Genomic DNA, 17,570 nt, shown 5'->3' with positions numbered 1-17,570 from the left:
ACGTATTCATCGTCCTCTAGTAAGTGCAAAACATTAAAGCACATTTGAATTTAAATGGACGAATAACATCAACAATTTCAACTATTCCAATAACATCTGACCCATAACTTGTTTCCGGAGTTTAGTGAACCTAACTCCAGAGATAGCCCTTGTCCTCCCGAGAGAAATCTGCTATAAAAAGACAGGCAGCAACGAACAGAAGCACTTTGACGAGACGAAGCTCGACAGTTTGAAACTATCTTGGCCATCGCGTCTAATGAATATCCTTTTGATCTGTATCCTTCACGTAAAAGCGGGGCTAAAATTGGGTTTGGTTGTGCAAGAAATCAGTCAACCACAGCTGTATTGATCATATCTTGGGAGGAGTTCATGGTTAAGCATTTTATATTGTGATGAAGTGGAAAATAGGAAACTAAGTACTGCCGTGATAAAGGAGAAGAGATCGTTTTATTTTATAGAACGATAATTGTAGTTTCTCAGATAGTAAACTGACTGAACTTCGCCCCAGGTTTGGCAAAAAGGTTGCTTGGTTTAGATTTCGGCAGACTCGGTTGACAAGTTCAGTAGACAATTGCTTCGTATAAAAGCATAATCCTTCTCCTCGTTCATACTTTACATACGTGATCATCATCATACCTCCTTTCCGTCTCCACTTCTATAAACAATCTTCCATTTATTATTACAGAAAGATGAAAAGAAAATTCTGCCATGAGCCTGGTTTATTTCAAAAAGTGACGAGAAATATGTTGTTTTCGATCATTTTGAATGAAGGGCATTTGAGTAATAATACTTAATATTCAAGTGACCTTTAATATAAACGAGGCGATAAAAGGTTAATTTATTTGTTGACTAAATCATACAACGGGCAGGTGAAGAACTTCATATTGGAGAAGTGATTTTATTTTTATAAAATTTAATTCAATATTAAAGTTTCCTAATTAAAGCGTGGCGAGTTATTTCCGTAGTCACGTATTTCCTTCGAACACGTAGCGCAAGGAAACTTATTTAGACAAGTTTTAAGCAAAAGTTTGTCACATGGTTTAGAAAAACAAGAAAATGCTTGTTTACAAAGAAACAATCAGAAAGAACTATCAGAAAACAACAAGTTTTTTCGAAGATGTTAATATAGAAAGTTGCCTTGCCTTAAATCATTACGATTAACTTATGTGTATCGTCGTTGAAGGAGCGTTAAGTGCTACCTTACTTTCTGCTACCTTCATCGCTAGCTTCCATCCGAAATATGTACAACAGTCAAGAAATGGATAAAAGCATAATGCAAATTAAATAAGCTGTATTCATATAAACGAGTTGAGTAACAATTATTTATTTATTTATTGACTTCTTTGTTCCCTTCATAATTGTCTTAACAATATCGTTCTAATTTTAGTATATGCCCTCCTTCGGGAGGGATAAATAATTTTCATAAACCATTCCATTCGTCACAAAACACTCTGTTCGTACATACATCTTGCATGACTTTGTTCTTCACATAAAAGATCTACGTGCGTAATACACCCACATGAATAATGTAAATATGCACGTGTACCTTGCCGAAATGCTTTCTTCTATTCTTGACAGTTGCTTAATTGTTAAATGGAGTTTAAGAGCTTTTATTACGCAGACGAGTTTTCCAGCAGCATCAGTAGCTTGCATATTGGTTGAGATTCAGACGACTAACTGTCAACATTCTTTTCATGGGAGAAAACCGAGTTTTGGCTTTTACTTCCGATGACCAAGAAGTAGATGCGGTGGCGTTTCTCTTGCTTTGCTCAACTTTCGGGATTCGGGTAGCCTGGTTGGTTGCAAATGCTGCTGAGGAGAAGTGATTTTCAGATAAAATTGTCTCAACCTTCCATCAGTTGCTCAGTCCAGTTGAGACTTCGGGGTTTGAAACATTCAGAGCAACAATTGAACACCACATCAGTCACGTACAAATCAGGCATAGCGAATCCATTCGTCACTTCAAAATTCTAGAACAAAAATCACAACAAGTACAAGTAAACATCCGTATCTCGTCAAGTTGAAATGTGAAAGTTGATCAGGTTTAATTACATTTTGCATTCTCAAATTTTGCACTAAACAGATCGTGGTCGTGAATGGTCAGTGAGCAGATTCATGAGACATGCAAGTGCTGATTGACATTGAAAAAATAGTGTTCAGTGAAATAGAACTTTGTACATAATTAAATCTCGTTCGGAGTAGAATAGCAATATTTTAACGTACTGATTTCCAAATTATGTAGAACAGTAGTTTGACAGCAAAGAAGATTTTTACTTGAACAAAGCACAAAATAAACTATCAAGATGAATTGCACTTTCACCTTCAAGGGGACATCTTTCAATGGGGATATTGACTGCGAGGACGGAAACCTTACCAGATCCGATGTAGGGGTGGAACCACTATGGGGCGAAGACGGGGAGGAAATATATCGTCACTCTCGACCTGTGACCTTTGTCCTCATCGGAGCCTACATGCTGATCTGCGCTATTGGGGTGGTAGGAAACAGCCTGGTGGTCGGGGTGGTACTCAAGTCTCCCCGAATGAGAACGGTCACGAATCTATTCATTCTCAACTTGGCTGTAAGTCATATTCGTTCAATTTTTTATGCTTTTGGAATATGGGAACTTTGGGATGGTTTTATATTTCTGAACTAAAAACAGGTGGCTGACCTTCTTGTCATCCTCTTCTGCCTCCCACCTACTCTCCTCTCGAACATCCTTGTCCGTAAGTGCTCAAATTACCAAAGACACTCTATCCGTCAAAACGCATTTATTACTAGCACAAGAAAAGGTTGGTGATGGACCACTAATTCAAGTTGGCAATCTGGGCAAACTTTGCTAATTCAATTTTCAGAACTTCCATTTGATTTACTTGAGATAATCGACTTATGTTTGGGGTGAAGTGATTCAGACAGTTTCTAAATGTAAAATCCTCCCTTTTGAATAGCTCTTATTGCCAATTTAATTTGATACAATAAGTTCAAAATTTTAGCTCTAAAACCATCTGACATACCCAAAGTTTTAAAATAATTGATCAAAATTTTGACACGTATTTGTTCTACGTCATTCAATATGCATCCTGAGCTAGTCTGGCATTGAAAATTGCAACGTAGAATATCTCATGGTGGCGAAAAGAGCAACGTAAAGATGGATGAGGCAAGTTGATACGTTCTGTGAAGTTGCACTGGTACGAGAAAACCCTGCATTTACTCATCTCCTCCCAGCGCTCTTTTGATGCATATTATGTACGTATAATTACTGCGTCATCCTAAATACCTGGGCATTCTACAAGTCGATTCAACTATTTAGTCATTTATGTAGTTCATTTAAGCATATAGCTACTTACGTCATTTCCGTCTTATGCAACATGGTTATTAGACATTTGAAGATGCAAAATTTCTACTCCAGGATTTAATTTGTAGGGCAATATTACTATTTAACACGTACATCATGAAACCACAATCTACGTAATTTTCGAACATCATGTGGTTTACTCAACTCCAATATCCTTTCATCCGCAAATGTCAAAAGTCCTCGAGTACAACTCCATAAGTACGATGTGATTATATAACCAAAATAATATATTGGTCTCCTATCTAAATGAGTTTGCATCCCTTTTATTCTTGAAAAAAGTCTTGATTTCACCAACCAACCAAACCAAAGCTATAAAAAACGCAATTTTATGCATGTACGTGACGCTATGCAAAATGTAGTTGGTTAAGATTTCATCCGTATATAGACTTCCTCAAGTATATCACGATTATTAGGAAGGCATCAAGGAATTGCTCATCTCGTTATCGTGGTTATCATAAAGCGATTTCTAGGTCAACCTCAGCCTTCTGCTCGTACAGTGTTTGAAAAGTGGATTTGAGAGACTTGTCGTAAGTACATAGCTGCTGCTGAGTGTAACTCCTCATCATTCTCCAATCTTGCAGGATTTAGATTTCGTCGCCAACAGACCACTTTTCCTTCTTTCTCATTTTTCGAGACTGTCCTTGCTGGAGGTGGATGGAGGGATATTCGGCTGTGTAGGAGACGAATAGGACACAGCGTTATAATGGGCAATGTCCTGGGGCGTGTTAAGCTAGTCTGGCCAAGTAGAAAGTAAGTGAACCCTGGGGACCGTGTGATAAAGAGTGAATTCGAATCTGACTCTTTCTGTCTCAATACTGCATCAAATTCCTAATAAAAAGAGGAGGAAGAAAGCTTTTCGTCATAATAAGTCTGAGTCGAACGAATGAACTACTTGAAATACTGGGATTGGTATGAGATATGTACATGCGTATATGAAAATCTGGCGAATTGCTGTATGTATGCACTTGCTAAGCTATGTGGCTATGAGTGCAAGCGAATACTAACAAAATTTCTTCAAGTTTGTTTAGTTTCATGTTCCGCATTCCTTGTCATTCGTACTAATGCATCAGGTTTGCCAAAAAGCGGTCAGGAATTATGCAAAATACGCACGATGGGAATTTGAGACTTTTTAGAAGCACACTTTTCTTTTCAAGTTCCTTCCAGAAACTTAAATTCTTAGGTGAAGTAGAAAATGAAAAGGGGGGCATCTACTAGGGGTTACCTCGTCGGAACTAATATTCATGATTAAAACACCACAACAATGATTCGTGCAAATCATAATACAATTATTTTCAATTGTATAAACGGGTTTTAATAAAAGTTGGATTTTCCTATGCAATCCGACAATGCTCGGTTGACGGTTTTCCAAAATACTACGTATACGATTTTAAAAATGTGTTTAATTTTGATATGCATTTGCTTTGACCTTATTTCCTGTTTTCACTGATTTCCTCACGTAACACTAAATTTCTTGACGATCGTAATTTATTATTGACAATCTTTCCAACCCACAGAACCCAGATATCCTGCAACTAGGAAAAACCTACATAGGACAAAGTGCAGACACATTTTCTTAGCAGCACATATCACTCACCAGGATATACATACGTATGCATACTTATCGCATCTTATTGCAAGAAATACTAGGGCAAAAACCAGTCGCTAAAGGACACGAGCTGATCTGAAGAGGCAGAAAATAGAGTGAGAATAAAAATGCTGATTATTGCCCAAATTATTGAACTCACACTCACACCACTTAAAATATGCTTATTCTGCATTGCCATCACTGAATATAAACCGATTACTATTTCTGTCTAGCCAGCAGCAGCGGGAGCAACCCCTTTGTAATTTTTTTTCACAGAGCAGTTAGAAATATCCCAGTGGGTTCCTGTGAGACATGTTACACACGCCTTAAGAAAACATCTCACTGCCAGAAATATTTAGTAGGTTAAGAAGTATGTAGAAATCTCTCTCTGTTTACATTGAAAGTGAAAGGAATACAACAATTCAAGTGTTTCGCTGAAAATTAGGCTCCGAGTGATTAACGGAATTCTTCTCATCACTCACTCCAATTTAGGAGCCATTAACAGTGATTTAGAAAAAATGAAGAGTTAACATTAACAATAAAAGTCAGCGTAACAATAAAATATTTAAAGCAAGTTAGCGCAATTTCAAGTCCTCGCACTACTGGCCGTTACGTAATAAATGTGTTCCATGTACAAAAACAAGATTGATAACCCCTGAAATCTTGAGACCGCCATGTGAGATTTAGCCGAAATTGTGTAACGTCTCCTTAGAGTGAAGAATTTTTATTTCTCAGTTGAGAGCTTCATTAACTGGACTTTTCTCTGGCATTCTGTCAAAAACTCAATGTTACAGACCCAACACGAAGTGCGTTGGCTCACAAATATTTCATTACTACGACCACAAATCCATCCCTCTCTCTGTGCTTGTTGTGTTATGGATAATTCCGCAGTCAAAACAAAACAACGCGAGATTTATTGGAAGCCACGAGCTTTTTTTAGAGAATCAAGGAATCTGTGCCATAAGCTCGAGCTTGTTAAGAAATTTCAGCTTGCGCAGGATATCACTTTACTCTTCATTTCATGTCAGTCATGCAATATACTCGAAGGAAATAGAATTGTTCAAGTATATTTTGGTATTGTCTGAATCGCTCAATTCCCGTAATATGAAAATGTGTGTTTTCGAAGAATTTTAAGTCACAGCAGAAAGTTAAATGTAGAAATCAGAAATTGTAAGCAGAGTGAACTGCATTTTAGCTGTGTAATTTTCGGCACGTGTATGTATAAACATTTTATAAATCTGCATAATGTCTGCAATTTTGACAGAGATCTGGCTTTCCCCTTTCTCAAATTTCTTCTTCATTTTGCAGTTTAAAGTCCAATCTAATTCTAATTACCAGCAAAACAAAAACAACTAACCTTCAGATTTCAAAGTTGAAACTATTCACATCAATCTCAAAAACTTTGCACATTTTCAGAACATCCACACATTTAGTATCTACCAAAGAGTTTGTAGCTTCCCATATTACTTGGATTTATTTCAGGGTGCGGCTTAAGTATATTTGTAAATGATGCGTAATTTACATCAAAGTTAAATATTTTCGCCCACGCGAAACTTTCACTTTGCAACTTAAGATTCAGAATTCTTGATCTTTGTCATCAGTATCATTAACTTCATTGTTGCAGCAAAAAGTACATTAGCCAAAGTTAAGTAGCATTAGTACTGTGCGAAGGGTCTCTCTGTCTGACTGGTTTGTGCATGGGGACATATTTCATAACTTAATTAGCTCTAAATTCGATCTGGAGATGATGACTTGGATATTATTCAAAGAAAAAAAAATATCCCAAGTTTGGGCCTCAATGGATGAAACTGTCGCCACGTACCTAGATACGTAGATACGTAGATACGTAGATACGTAGCTTTCCATGTAAACTTTGGTTTCAACCGCATTTTTTTCAATGGACATTTCAGTTCACAACGAGAGGAAATGGCAGAGTTTTTACGTTGTATAAGTGCGTGTGCTGTAGCAACTATTGTGAAAGTTTACAGCGGAAGATTAGTGGCAGAGAAACGAATGATTAATTGACAGAGTTTTCCTTCCGCCTCACTTTTTATGATTCGATTTCGTCGCTTCGCCAGAGCCGAAATTAAAGTCGCAAAGCTGTAATAGTTGAACAAAGAGCGAGCAGTTACTACTTCACATGGCAGAGCTTCATCCCCACACAAAACCTGACTCAGAGCTACGATGACAGGTAGCAGAGGAAAAGCTAATCAAAATCATACCCGTTCAGGCGTGTATAGTTTCTCGACATTTTAGTCATTAGTTGGTGAAGGGAAGTAGTTTTCATGGATATGCGTATCTGCCAGGCATACATATGTATCTACACACAATAATGAACACATTAGTTCGGGGGGGTTTGAACTCCCATTCTTTTAATCAAACCTGGAAGTCATTTTGTGACAATGAGATTCAAAATGAGTGTTGAACTCACAAAAATGCATGGCCTTTGCTCGGCTGCTACTTCCTAGTTCGGAAAAGGAAATATTTTCCTTCACTCGTAGCAATTACGCAGTCGAAATGAGTCCATCGTCGTTTAGGAAACTTCACTAGAGCCATCGTAATGGGGAAATGATGAAAGAATGACAAAGATCCGAAATAACCTGGCTCCTGAAAATCCTCCGTGTGGGGATACAACAAGTATTTCATATGCGTATGAAGCCACGTCTTAAGCACCACTAGATATCCCTAAATTTCGTCTCTGTCACTTTGCAAAAGTTTATCGTATTCATGCATGGTTGACTATGTACATTCCTGTCGAAGCAATCAGGCAGAAAACTGGCGGCTTGGAAGATACGATCATGATACTAAATGTTATACTCGTAAATACATACGCAGTGCGGTTTGTTGCAAGAAAATTATCTTTAATTTGAGTCACAATTGAATAGAATTATCAGAATTGACATGGGCTCTCATCCCTGGAAAAGCATTTTCCTTGTCCTCCGACATTCGCTTTCACCCAAATTCAGAGTTAATATTCTGCAAACACATTAACTTTGAGACAAAGTAGTACTAAAATCCGATATTAATGTTGGTACTTGACATTTGCATCCTCATTTAATGTTTATTTTGGCGAGGTATGTACACAGAATTGTATACGCTACCGAACAGCCTGATAGTTATGAGGTTTTTAATCTTAAGAGCAACTCAAATACTCTACAAGTCAATCAAAGGAATCTTAACAATTAAAAACCCGACTCAAAACGAGCGTGAATAACGACGTTCACAACATTTTACAAGACGACATTAAAACGAAATTGTCACATAAATTATTCAACCCATGTTTTGGGTCGTTTAAAATATGAAATTGTTTGTGATTTAGAACTAAAGAAGCTACAACTAGGTTAAACATTTTATTTTGCATAGTTTAAACTATGACAATTGTCATTATCCAGGGTCGATGTATGTGCATATGAATCTGGCTGAACATGAAGGGAGGAGGCAAAACTCGTTGTTGAGCTGTCGATCTTTAGCCCCAATAAATGAGGAAATAGGATTTTCTGGAGTTGATACTGACCTCAATCTATTCTGCTCCTTCTCAAAATTCTTTGACGTAACGGAGAGACGCAACATCACTCATTTATCAAGCCACTCTAGCTGTGTCTGGAATTCTGCACGGTCAATTTATCCCATCGCGCTAGCTGCCACGACTAAACTACACGGTTGCTATCTATCAAAACCTCTGCTATTCCCTTTGCTTTGATTCTGTTGATTCTCATGCTGGGCAGGGAATATCGGGGAAATTGATAAATTGATACCTGCTTGCTTACCAAACGCTTTTGTCTCATCAAAGACCCAACAGAGATCTTCCCATCTTTTGTGGCGATCTGTTCATGACACACTTTATGGTCAAGCAAAATTAAGATAGAGCTCAATTCGTATTGCGTAATCCGTTTTAAATTCATGCAAAAAAATCAAATTGAAAGTAGTTTAATATGTGACTGACATATTTAAAATACATATTTCCTGGTACATTTATGTTTTGTGGTCATGTGTATATGTTTGTGAAAAGCATCGTCTCATCCCAATAAGAAAGACGCTTTAATGCACCACGATATTTTACGATCTCGCGTTGCATATTGAGTGAACAGTGAGCTTCTGCTCGTCGTATCAGCAATTGAGGGTACAACAGGGGCACAATATAAATTAAATAGGTCACCGGCCTACGTTGTATCTGCACGGCGGCGGTTATCCAACCCAGCAACATTATCGGTTCATCATCTGCCACGATCATCATATCATCATCCCTTTCTCTCCTCCCTCCGTAGGCTGGCTGGAATGGAGATATAGCGTCAGAGAGCGTTGTATATAGAATTCAAAGCGAGGCTGCTGCAACTGCTGGAATGTTGGATTCCTCCCCTCGCTGGAAATACAAAGTGGGACAAACAAAGTTGATAAACGTCAAAATAATGGCAATTTATCAAAGTTTTTACCAAATACTCGCTCAATACCTCACTCAATACTTGATATCTTCATGCAAAACCATGCATGATGAACATCTATCCATCTACTCATCCATCCACTCGTGAAGAAGGGGAGAAAAGTGGAGTGAGTGAGAAGTGGAATGCATTCAGTTAATCGTATTCAATCCCGTTCTACACATTATTCTTGTGATGATGGGATCTGAGTTCCCGAGTTTCAATTTTTAATACAAGAGATACAGCAAGTGGGCTGCTTCGAGGCTTAAAGGAGAGCATCATTTATGTACGCATCAATTTGTTATAGCCAAATTTCCGTGACAAGGTTTCGAGAGAAAGTATTATTTTATGTGCAGTTTACAATTTTCACAAAACCTCCGAACCCTCCTTGTGGCATGAACATATTCCTACATGGCTGATTGTGCTCCTCAATAGTTGATTGTGCTCTTGCGTACATGTTTTTACTACATGTTACACATCCGAGCCCCGCATTACATGCAAATTTGGCCCGAGTCCAAGAGAACATTCCTGCTCATAAGTGGTTTAAGAATTCCATGATCAGAAAAACATTTTGGATTGTGCAATATACGTTCTCGTGACTTTTATTATTCACTTGCTGGCTTTGTTAATTGTTAGTTATGAAAGTCAGTTGTAATTGAATAAGGAAAAACGGGGAATTTTGAAAAATTTTATAGTAAATTCACGAATGGTCTACTTTTCTTTGGTTGAGCCTTCATCGTTGGGCTGCTTCCTTGGCCTTTACGTTTCCAAGAACTCAGAAAGTGGGGCAAGTAGTCCAACAAGCACACTTTCACCTACGGACATTTCACACGAGACGGGGAAAACTTTTGAACAATTTGAGCTTTTGTAATGTTTGGCATTTTTCTTCCTGAATTTATTGTTATTGTATGCATATTAGTTTGTTAACTTGGTGAAAGTTGGGCTTATCGGTGTCACTTTTTCATCGTTGCATCATTAAGGAGCAATTGTTGCTTTCCCCGGCACAAGAAAAACTCCCAAGGTTTTTGTACCTTTTATAAGAGTGGAAAATCCTGTCAGCACACTGCTCGCCTCGTTTTCTACTACCCTGTGCCAAAAATACAGTTTTCTCGTAGTGCCCTGGTTATCTACTTTCTTTTTTCCTCGTTGCACCCATCGTTTATCATGGGCGTGTAGTGGAAGGATTATGAAAACTGGAGAAAATCGAAGACTTTAATTTTAGAAGATACTTTATTCGATTGCCAAGATTTTGGTTTTAAATGTTATTCCTATGTGATCATCTTGGTAGAAATGATACGTGATACAAAGTCAAATATTTACTAGATAATCGCCAAACTGATAAAAAAATATGCATGAACTTCCAAGAAATGGGAAAACTCTGGTATAAATATAAAATGAGTTATTCCACAGGAATGGTCGGAAAAGCGTCGGCGGATAGTTTGGTATAAGAAATACTCGAGAATTAGCATACGATTCGAGATTCCTTCCAGGGGCCTTGAGAAATGAATTCATAGAGTTGAATACAACATTCCCTTGAGAATTAAAGTGTTATGGAAATCACGACTACAACCTCTTCTGTTGGGACTAAGCTTGCCTTTTCCTGCACCATTAAAGATGATTAGGTATGTAGAAAGGAAAAGAAAGGTACATCTGCAACATTATTTCATACGCTGTTGGGAATGGTTTAACAACTTTGCAATGTAGATATCGATGATAACTCCATTTATCAATTGCTTCAGTAACTTCTAAATCTGATGCCAACTTGCGGCTTACTAAATATGCATACATATGTACTGCGGAAGTAAAAGTTTATTCCATAAGTCGCATAGCCTACGTATGCGTGTTCTGAGTAAAACTCATATTTGGCGACCTGGGCTGACCCAGATTTGCATATTTTTATTTTGCAAATTGTAGTTTGCCGAATTCGTGGGCGACTTTGAAATTGGTGGGTGAAAGTCTTGTGAACTTTGTGAACCTATTTCCTAGAAGTCTTTTCCATTTCTATGTAAAAGTTGTCTGTCGGATATATGAAGTAAAATTTATCCCATTTTGGAAAGCAACTTTATTATTTAACGATGATTATAAGACGACGTTAACGTTTAACGTTAGATAACTAGATAAGAATTGAATTGTGTAATATGACAATCTAATCTCTGTCATGTAACCTCAAAAACTTTTCAACTCGCAGATAAGAAGTTTAATCTTTGAACTTTGGTGAGAAAATTAGAAGTTGTTAATGGATTAAAAACGTGCGTGCGTAATAAGAGTAATACTAATGCCAAGTTATTACCCCTCATTTTCTGCATTACAGCTTGGGTCCTTGGCTGGTGGATGTGCAAAACTGTCCCTTATGTCCAGGGCGTCTCGGTCTGCGCATCAGTCTACTCTCTCGTCGCCGTCTCTTTGGACAGGTAAGTTGTAAAGAGTTATGAAGTTGATGCCTGAAATTCCTTCTCCTGACGCATTACACCACTCATTTGCGTCAAGGCTAATAATAAATACCGCAGGAATTGCGACTTTTAAGAGAAATTATCATTCGCATTCCTCTCTCTTCGTCTTAATCACACCACCCACTTCACTAAATGTCTCTTATTCTCCTTATAATTTATGTGCAATGACTGGGAGAAAGTCGATATTAGTAAATTAAAGGATTTGAACGGGCTTAATGTTATATGTGAGGAATGAGCAAGGGTTGCGTTCACTTTAATCAATTTGACTTGCATGCATGCCTATGTAACAACCCTTCTTTATCCAACGGCATACTTACCAATATATCTCATTTCGTGTCCTAGTAGCTTGTTTAAAGTAAATGCTGCAGACTCATGTTGTACTATTTCATCTACTAATTATACAGATTTAAAGTGAACACTGCATTTATCTAGCTCACAATCATGCTCTAAGCCCCAGTTTATTATTCTTTGACTGTGTAAATTAAGTAACATGGAAGTAAGTAATGAAGACGAGCCTTTTCATAAATCCTTGTGATTTAGATTTTGCTGTAAGTGAACCGAACACACTTGAGCTAGTGGTGGGTGGATGAAAGAGGCATCTTGCTTGTTGTGCTTACATATTTGGAGCATCAGCGTGAGAGGCAAAGCAAAGTAGTCTTTATTTTGGAGAAGGTCATAGCTCATCGTTATTGTTGGCTTAGTCAAGTGATCCTTGGACTAGGTCATTAATGTTTCCGGAGACTGACAGAGAAATATTCCCTTCTTTCGCTGCTGCTTTCACCGGCGGCCTTGTCTTCCTTAACCAAAATAGTGGGGCTCATCCAGTCCTTCCTCATTCCTTGTTTTAACCATTTGTGTGCATATGGACTCGTGTGTTGTATTTACAACTGGCTGCAGTCATTGCAATGTTTTATTTCCAACATAAGGAGGAGGGCTGGGGAAAATGAGATTAATAATAAAACTTGTCAAGTAAGAAACCCAGGAAATGATACTTTTGTCTCCTCCTTCTTATCTTCCCCTCGTCTTATGAGCATAATTCCCTATGATACATATGTATGTACTGGGTCTGGGTGTGGGTGTGGGGTGGGTGGTCGTCTCATTATTGACCGAGGACCAGCCCAAGTGGACGGGCCTACTGCAATCTCTGAGCATGCAGATTATTTCTTTGGTGCATTATAAACATATTCCAATTTACTTTCATTTCTGGCAACACGACGAGAAAAGTATTTTTCAAAAGTGCTGAGTTTTCAATAGGCCCTCGAGTTTTGTTTGTTATTTGCACATACAAAGAGAGAAAGTTGATTTACATGAAAAGTTTTAAGTTGATAGCTGGACTTGTATAATTCCAGCAATACTCTGACTCTGGAGAATGTCCTTGCACTTAATACACAACTTTTATTGGAAAAAAGTGACCATGACTTTCTGAGAATTTAGATAGCAGAAGGCAGCTCGGGAAAAAAATCATTCAGCATTTTTTATGATTTTCGAGTTGAATGATAACATCGCATATTTCGTTCTTATTATCAAACTCAGGGTTGGCTGGCTACTCGTAAATATGTTATTTTAAGAAGTTGGTTTTACTGACTGCAATTCTTCATGGATAAAAAGCTTTTCGACACTTGTCAACTTACACATTCGTCGTTTCATTATGAGAAATGCCAGTAACATCTCTGTTAATTAGAATGGTACGTGAGTCGTATTAAAAAATACTCACTTTCCTGCTGCTGCGATGTCAAAGTTGTTATGTCCTTAATATAAAAAGCAAACTCTTTTATTTTTTATGCCACACAACTTTTCTACGTTTGGGAGATTAATTTTTACTTTTCATCAAGGCCGGCTGACATGAAATCTTATGTATGTAGCTTATTTGCCACTTTGGTTTTTACTTTCAAGCCATACAGCTAGTTTTATTTTGCCAATATTACAACACTGTAGTTTTAACTTTATTTGAAATTCATATTTCTTATAATTATGTATTGGACTCACTTCATTAAGACTGCACATTGCTATAAACTAGGCATGCATGCACTGCACTCAAAAGAAGTGTTTAATCACATTTCGAGATTTATACTTCATATCACGTAGTTTTTAAATAAGGAATAATATTGCTGGAAAGCAAGACGTGCCGTTTGAGTGCTTTACAAATTCATCTTTCTGCCATTATAAATCTTCCCTTGCGTAAGATTTTCTTGAACTCTCAGACTTAAGTCCAAAAGTAATGAGGATGACCTTGCTAGTCCCAAGTTAAAAGTTATTAATCCAAATCCAAGTATTAAAGTTATCAGCTTAAATTAAAATTCATATCAAACTAATTAAAAATATTATCAGGCAATATTTACAGTTAACCGAACTACATTACTTGTCATGCATAATTCGATGTATGTATGTACGTATGACAAACTTGCCTTGTAATTTATAGATGTTCCGCCATTTGGTTTCCGCTGGGAGGTGGTTTTACCCGTCGCAAAGCACGTGTCATCATTTTCCTGATCTGGGTTGTATCTTGTACGCTCGCCCTTCCGTGGGCACTCTATTTTGACCTCGAGACTCCCGACTCGACCCACCCTCAGAATCAGTTTTGCTTGGAAAAGTGGCCAGCCGGGATGGACGGGGACCTTTACTTCCTCATCGGGAACATGCTCCTCTGCTACGTCCTGCCCCTAATTGTGATATCCTTCTGTTACCTTCTTATCTGGTTGAGAGTGATTTATCGCAACGTCCCCACCGACTCTGTCGCCACTCTTCAGAAAATTCATCACAAGGCGAAGATCGGGGTGCTCAAGATGTTGGTCGTCGTGGTTCTCGTCTTTCTCCTGAGCTGGCTACCTCTCTACTCCATCTTTGCACGCATCAAGCTGGGCAGTGCTCTCTCTGCCTGGGAGGACCACTTTTTTTCCACAGCCATTCCAATCGCCCAGTGGTTGGGGTCGTCAAACTCGGCCCTCAACCCGATAATTTATGCAGCGTTGAACGTCAAGTTCAGAAGAGCTTTTCTTTACCTGCTCCCCAAATGCTGTAATCCACATCCACCCTGTCACCCGAACATGACCAAATCATCACTTATGCAGAGGAACCAAACTTCCCTGTACAACGTGACCGGGGTGTAAGAAAGTGAGGTGAGGCTACATCGAGCACATTCACAAAGCTCGATGTCAGGTAATTCCGTGGTTTTCGAGTACAAGAGCAATTTTGCAGATTAATGGAAGGATACAAATTTACGATTACCATTTTGATATTGCAATTTGTTTATTTACATTTGTACAATTATTTTTTGCATTGTTTTCAAGGTTGATACACGATATTTAATATCACATTTTAGCACGCATAGATGTGTATAGTTATGTCTGTGCACAATTGGTTTGTAATTCAATTAATGTAATTACTAAAAATATATAATGAGTAGATGTTTGGAATCCTAACTTTGGATGGAACCAATAGATTACAGATTATACATATTAGTGGTAAATGTAAGGCAAGTAGTGTATGCAATCGTGCATATGTAGGTACTAAAAGATAAGCAATTAAACCCCCACCTGTATTGCAACCAACTTAAACATATAAATATATATATTTAAAATATTTGCATATGTAATATCTGTCATAAGTTAGAGTAGTGATTTATGACTCTCCGACCAAAACTGGTGCTGAATCAATCATGCGTTTATTATGTGGATTAAATTAGACTTGTCGTAAATATCTATATATATTTAGCTATCATGAAATATCGATGTGATCAATGTCTTAGATTTATATCCAAATTAACGTGTAAAATATTTGTGGCAAATCGTCAAACACGATAAAGCGAGTGAATCGTAAAGATTCAGGTCTACATTAGCATTTTATGGTGACTCAACCTGACATTAATTTTTCTTAGGCTTTGATTAAATCAATATTTGCTATGGATTAATTTCTTTAAAGGTGACTTTTTAGTAATAACTAAAGAATTATTATCAGAATTCAAATTTTCAGACAGTTTTTGTTTAAAGTTTCTTCAACATGCTTGATTTTCTTTGATGTGAATCTTTGGATTTGTAAATAAAATCCGACGTAATCACAGACCTGGATCTTTATCACTCACTCCCTGCCTCCGTTTGTGTAGTGTATATTTAATCAGCTATTAAAATCTGTATTGATATTAAGTATTATATGAACTGTAAAAGTACCTAATCCGAAATGAATGACTGAATCGAATTTCTTTGATAAAATGTTTATATTGCAAAAAATATTTTGTGACAATTTAAATTTACAGAGTGGCACAGGAATGAGCTACAAACATAGTTATACATCGCATGCAAAAGTACATATGTAAGTAGATGTCTCTATTTAAGACTATCAGTGTTTGTGAGGTTAAATAGCAAGGAAAAAAAAACTAATCTGTGGTTACAATCTAGTCCTACATTATTATATGTTCCACTCTGATAATTTGTCGCAAAAGTGTAGTAAATAAAACGTCCTTCAGTTTTGCCCCCTGTCGCGATGTCCTCTTAAATTTACGGTAATTACTAATTTCCACATTCACCCAAAAAAAACTTAATCTAAGCGTCCTTCAAACGAATAATCTGAACCTCTACGCAATGTGTTTGTGATTCAAGTACATTTCTGCTCCCTTACATGAGGGAAAGTAAGACAAAGACAAAAGTCAACAATGACAAGTCTTTATCTCGGAGAAAGTGGCTGGTCAAACGACCCAAGCAACCCTCCTGTCCCGTCTACGTTTACATAATTCAGAGATAATGTCCCCAGAGTTGAGTGTCCATACGGAAATTCTATATGAACACTTAGCTCCATTCTATAATAGGCTGGAGTTGGTGAAAGCTCCATTTCCCTCGTTAATTGTGAAGCCTCTCGCTTTCCCTTGTGTTTCAGAGTGTACTCTCATCTTGAACTTCGTTGTCGTCGTCCACGTTGTTTATCTAGCGTTACATAAACTTTTTAGATGCTTAGTCCGTAACTCATATGTATTTGTAAGGTTGTGTGTAAGTAGAAATAATAAAGTCTCCTTTTCTCTGTGTGGCGTATTACGTGAGCAAATAAACTTTTGTTTCTTTATTCTCTTGAAGTCATGAACAAAATCTGCACTTGCAGCATAAAACCAACAACTTTTGCTCAAATGTCATCCAACAAGGGGAATACGGGATGCATACAAATATAACGACTGCATAAGATATTGAGTATCGACGGAAGACGATAGTTTTATAGCTTTGTAGTGCATTAACCCGAGGAGCCTACACAAATTCCCCATTTGTTTTCCTGTCAGATTTTTATCTAAGGATGATGACACATTATGTACATATTCAAATATCATCATCACCACGGTAAGTAAATCATCGGAGGAAACCCCCATTGTGATATTGCTGGACAGATGCTTCTTCTCTGATTTACTTGTTTCACATGCGTCATCTTGACCAAACCCCGCATGTGATACTTTTGAATAACTATTTTCACTTGAGCTTATTTTGGTTTGGATGGGTGTGGTCGTCGTCTAAAATGAAATGATGTGGCTTCTACTTTCCTCTGAAAAATAGTGTAAATCATGTTTGAACAAGAGATCACAATTTCTATCAACGCAGGTCCAATTTATTGTCACCAATTAACTATTTACACTAATGTCCCTTGCTTGGACCAATATCTTAGCAGCAAGTCTATTCTACGAACTCTAAACCCCTACTAAATTAACCCTTCACAAAAAATCAAGGTTAATTGTCCAATGCCTTTCTTTTCCAACTCACAACACCGTAAGTAAAAAGAGGAGCGGGGCGACATAATA

General features: G+C 37.5%; 1 protein-coding gene across 1 annotated transcript; it reads left to right on the top strand.

The window, feature by feature from the left end:
• Window positions 1–1,367: 1,367 nt before the first annotated feature.
• LOC110850949 (neuropeptide SIFamide receptor) lies at window positions 1,368–16,852 on the top strand. Its single transcript, XM_022098563.2, has 4 exons — window positions 1,368–2,579; window positions 2,661–2,724; window positions 11,665–11,764; window positions 14,223–16,852. Exons 1-4 carry the CDS (start codon window positions 2,304–2,306, stop codon window positions 14,908–14,910), a joined length of 1,128 nt encoding a protein of 375 aa, XP_021954255.1. The 5' UTR covers window positions 1,368–2,303; the 3' UTR covers window positions 14,911–16,852.
• Window positions 16,853–17,570: the final 718 nt, after the last annotated feature.

This window comes from Folsomia candida, unplaced genomic scaffold (genome assembly GCF_002217175.1).
Source record: "Folsomia candida strain VU population unplaced genomic scaffold, ASM221717v1 Fcan01_Sc006, whole genome shotgun sequence".
Taxonomy (NCBI): domain Eukaryota; kingdom Metazoa; phylum Arthropoda; class Collembola; order Entomobryomorpha; family Isotomidae; genus Folsomia; species Folsomia candida.
Note: the sequence above shows the minus strand (reverse complement) of the source record. Positions and strands in the feature narration are given on the sequence as shown.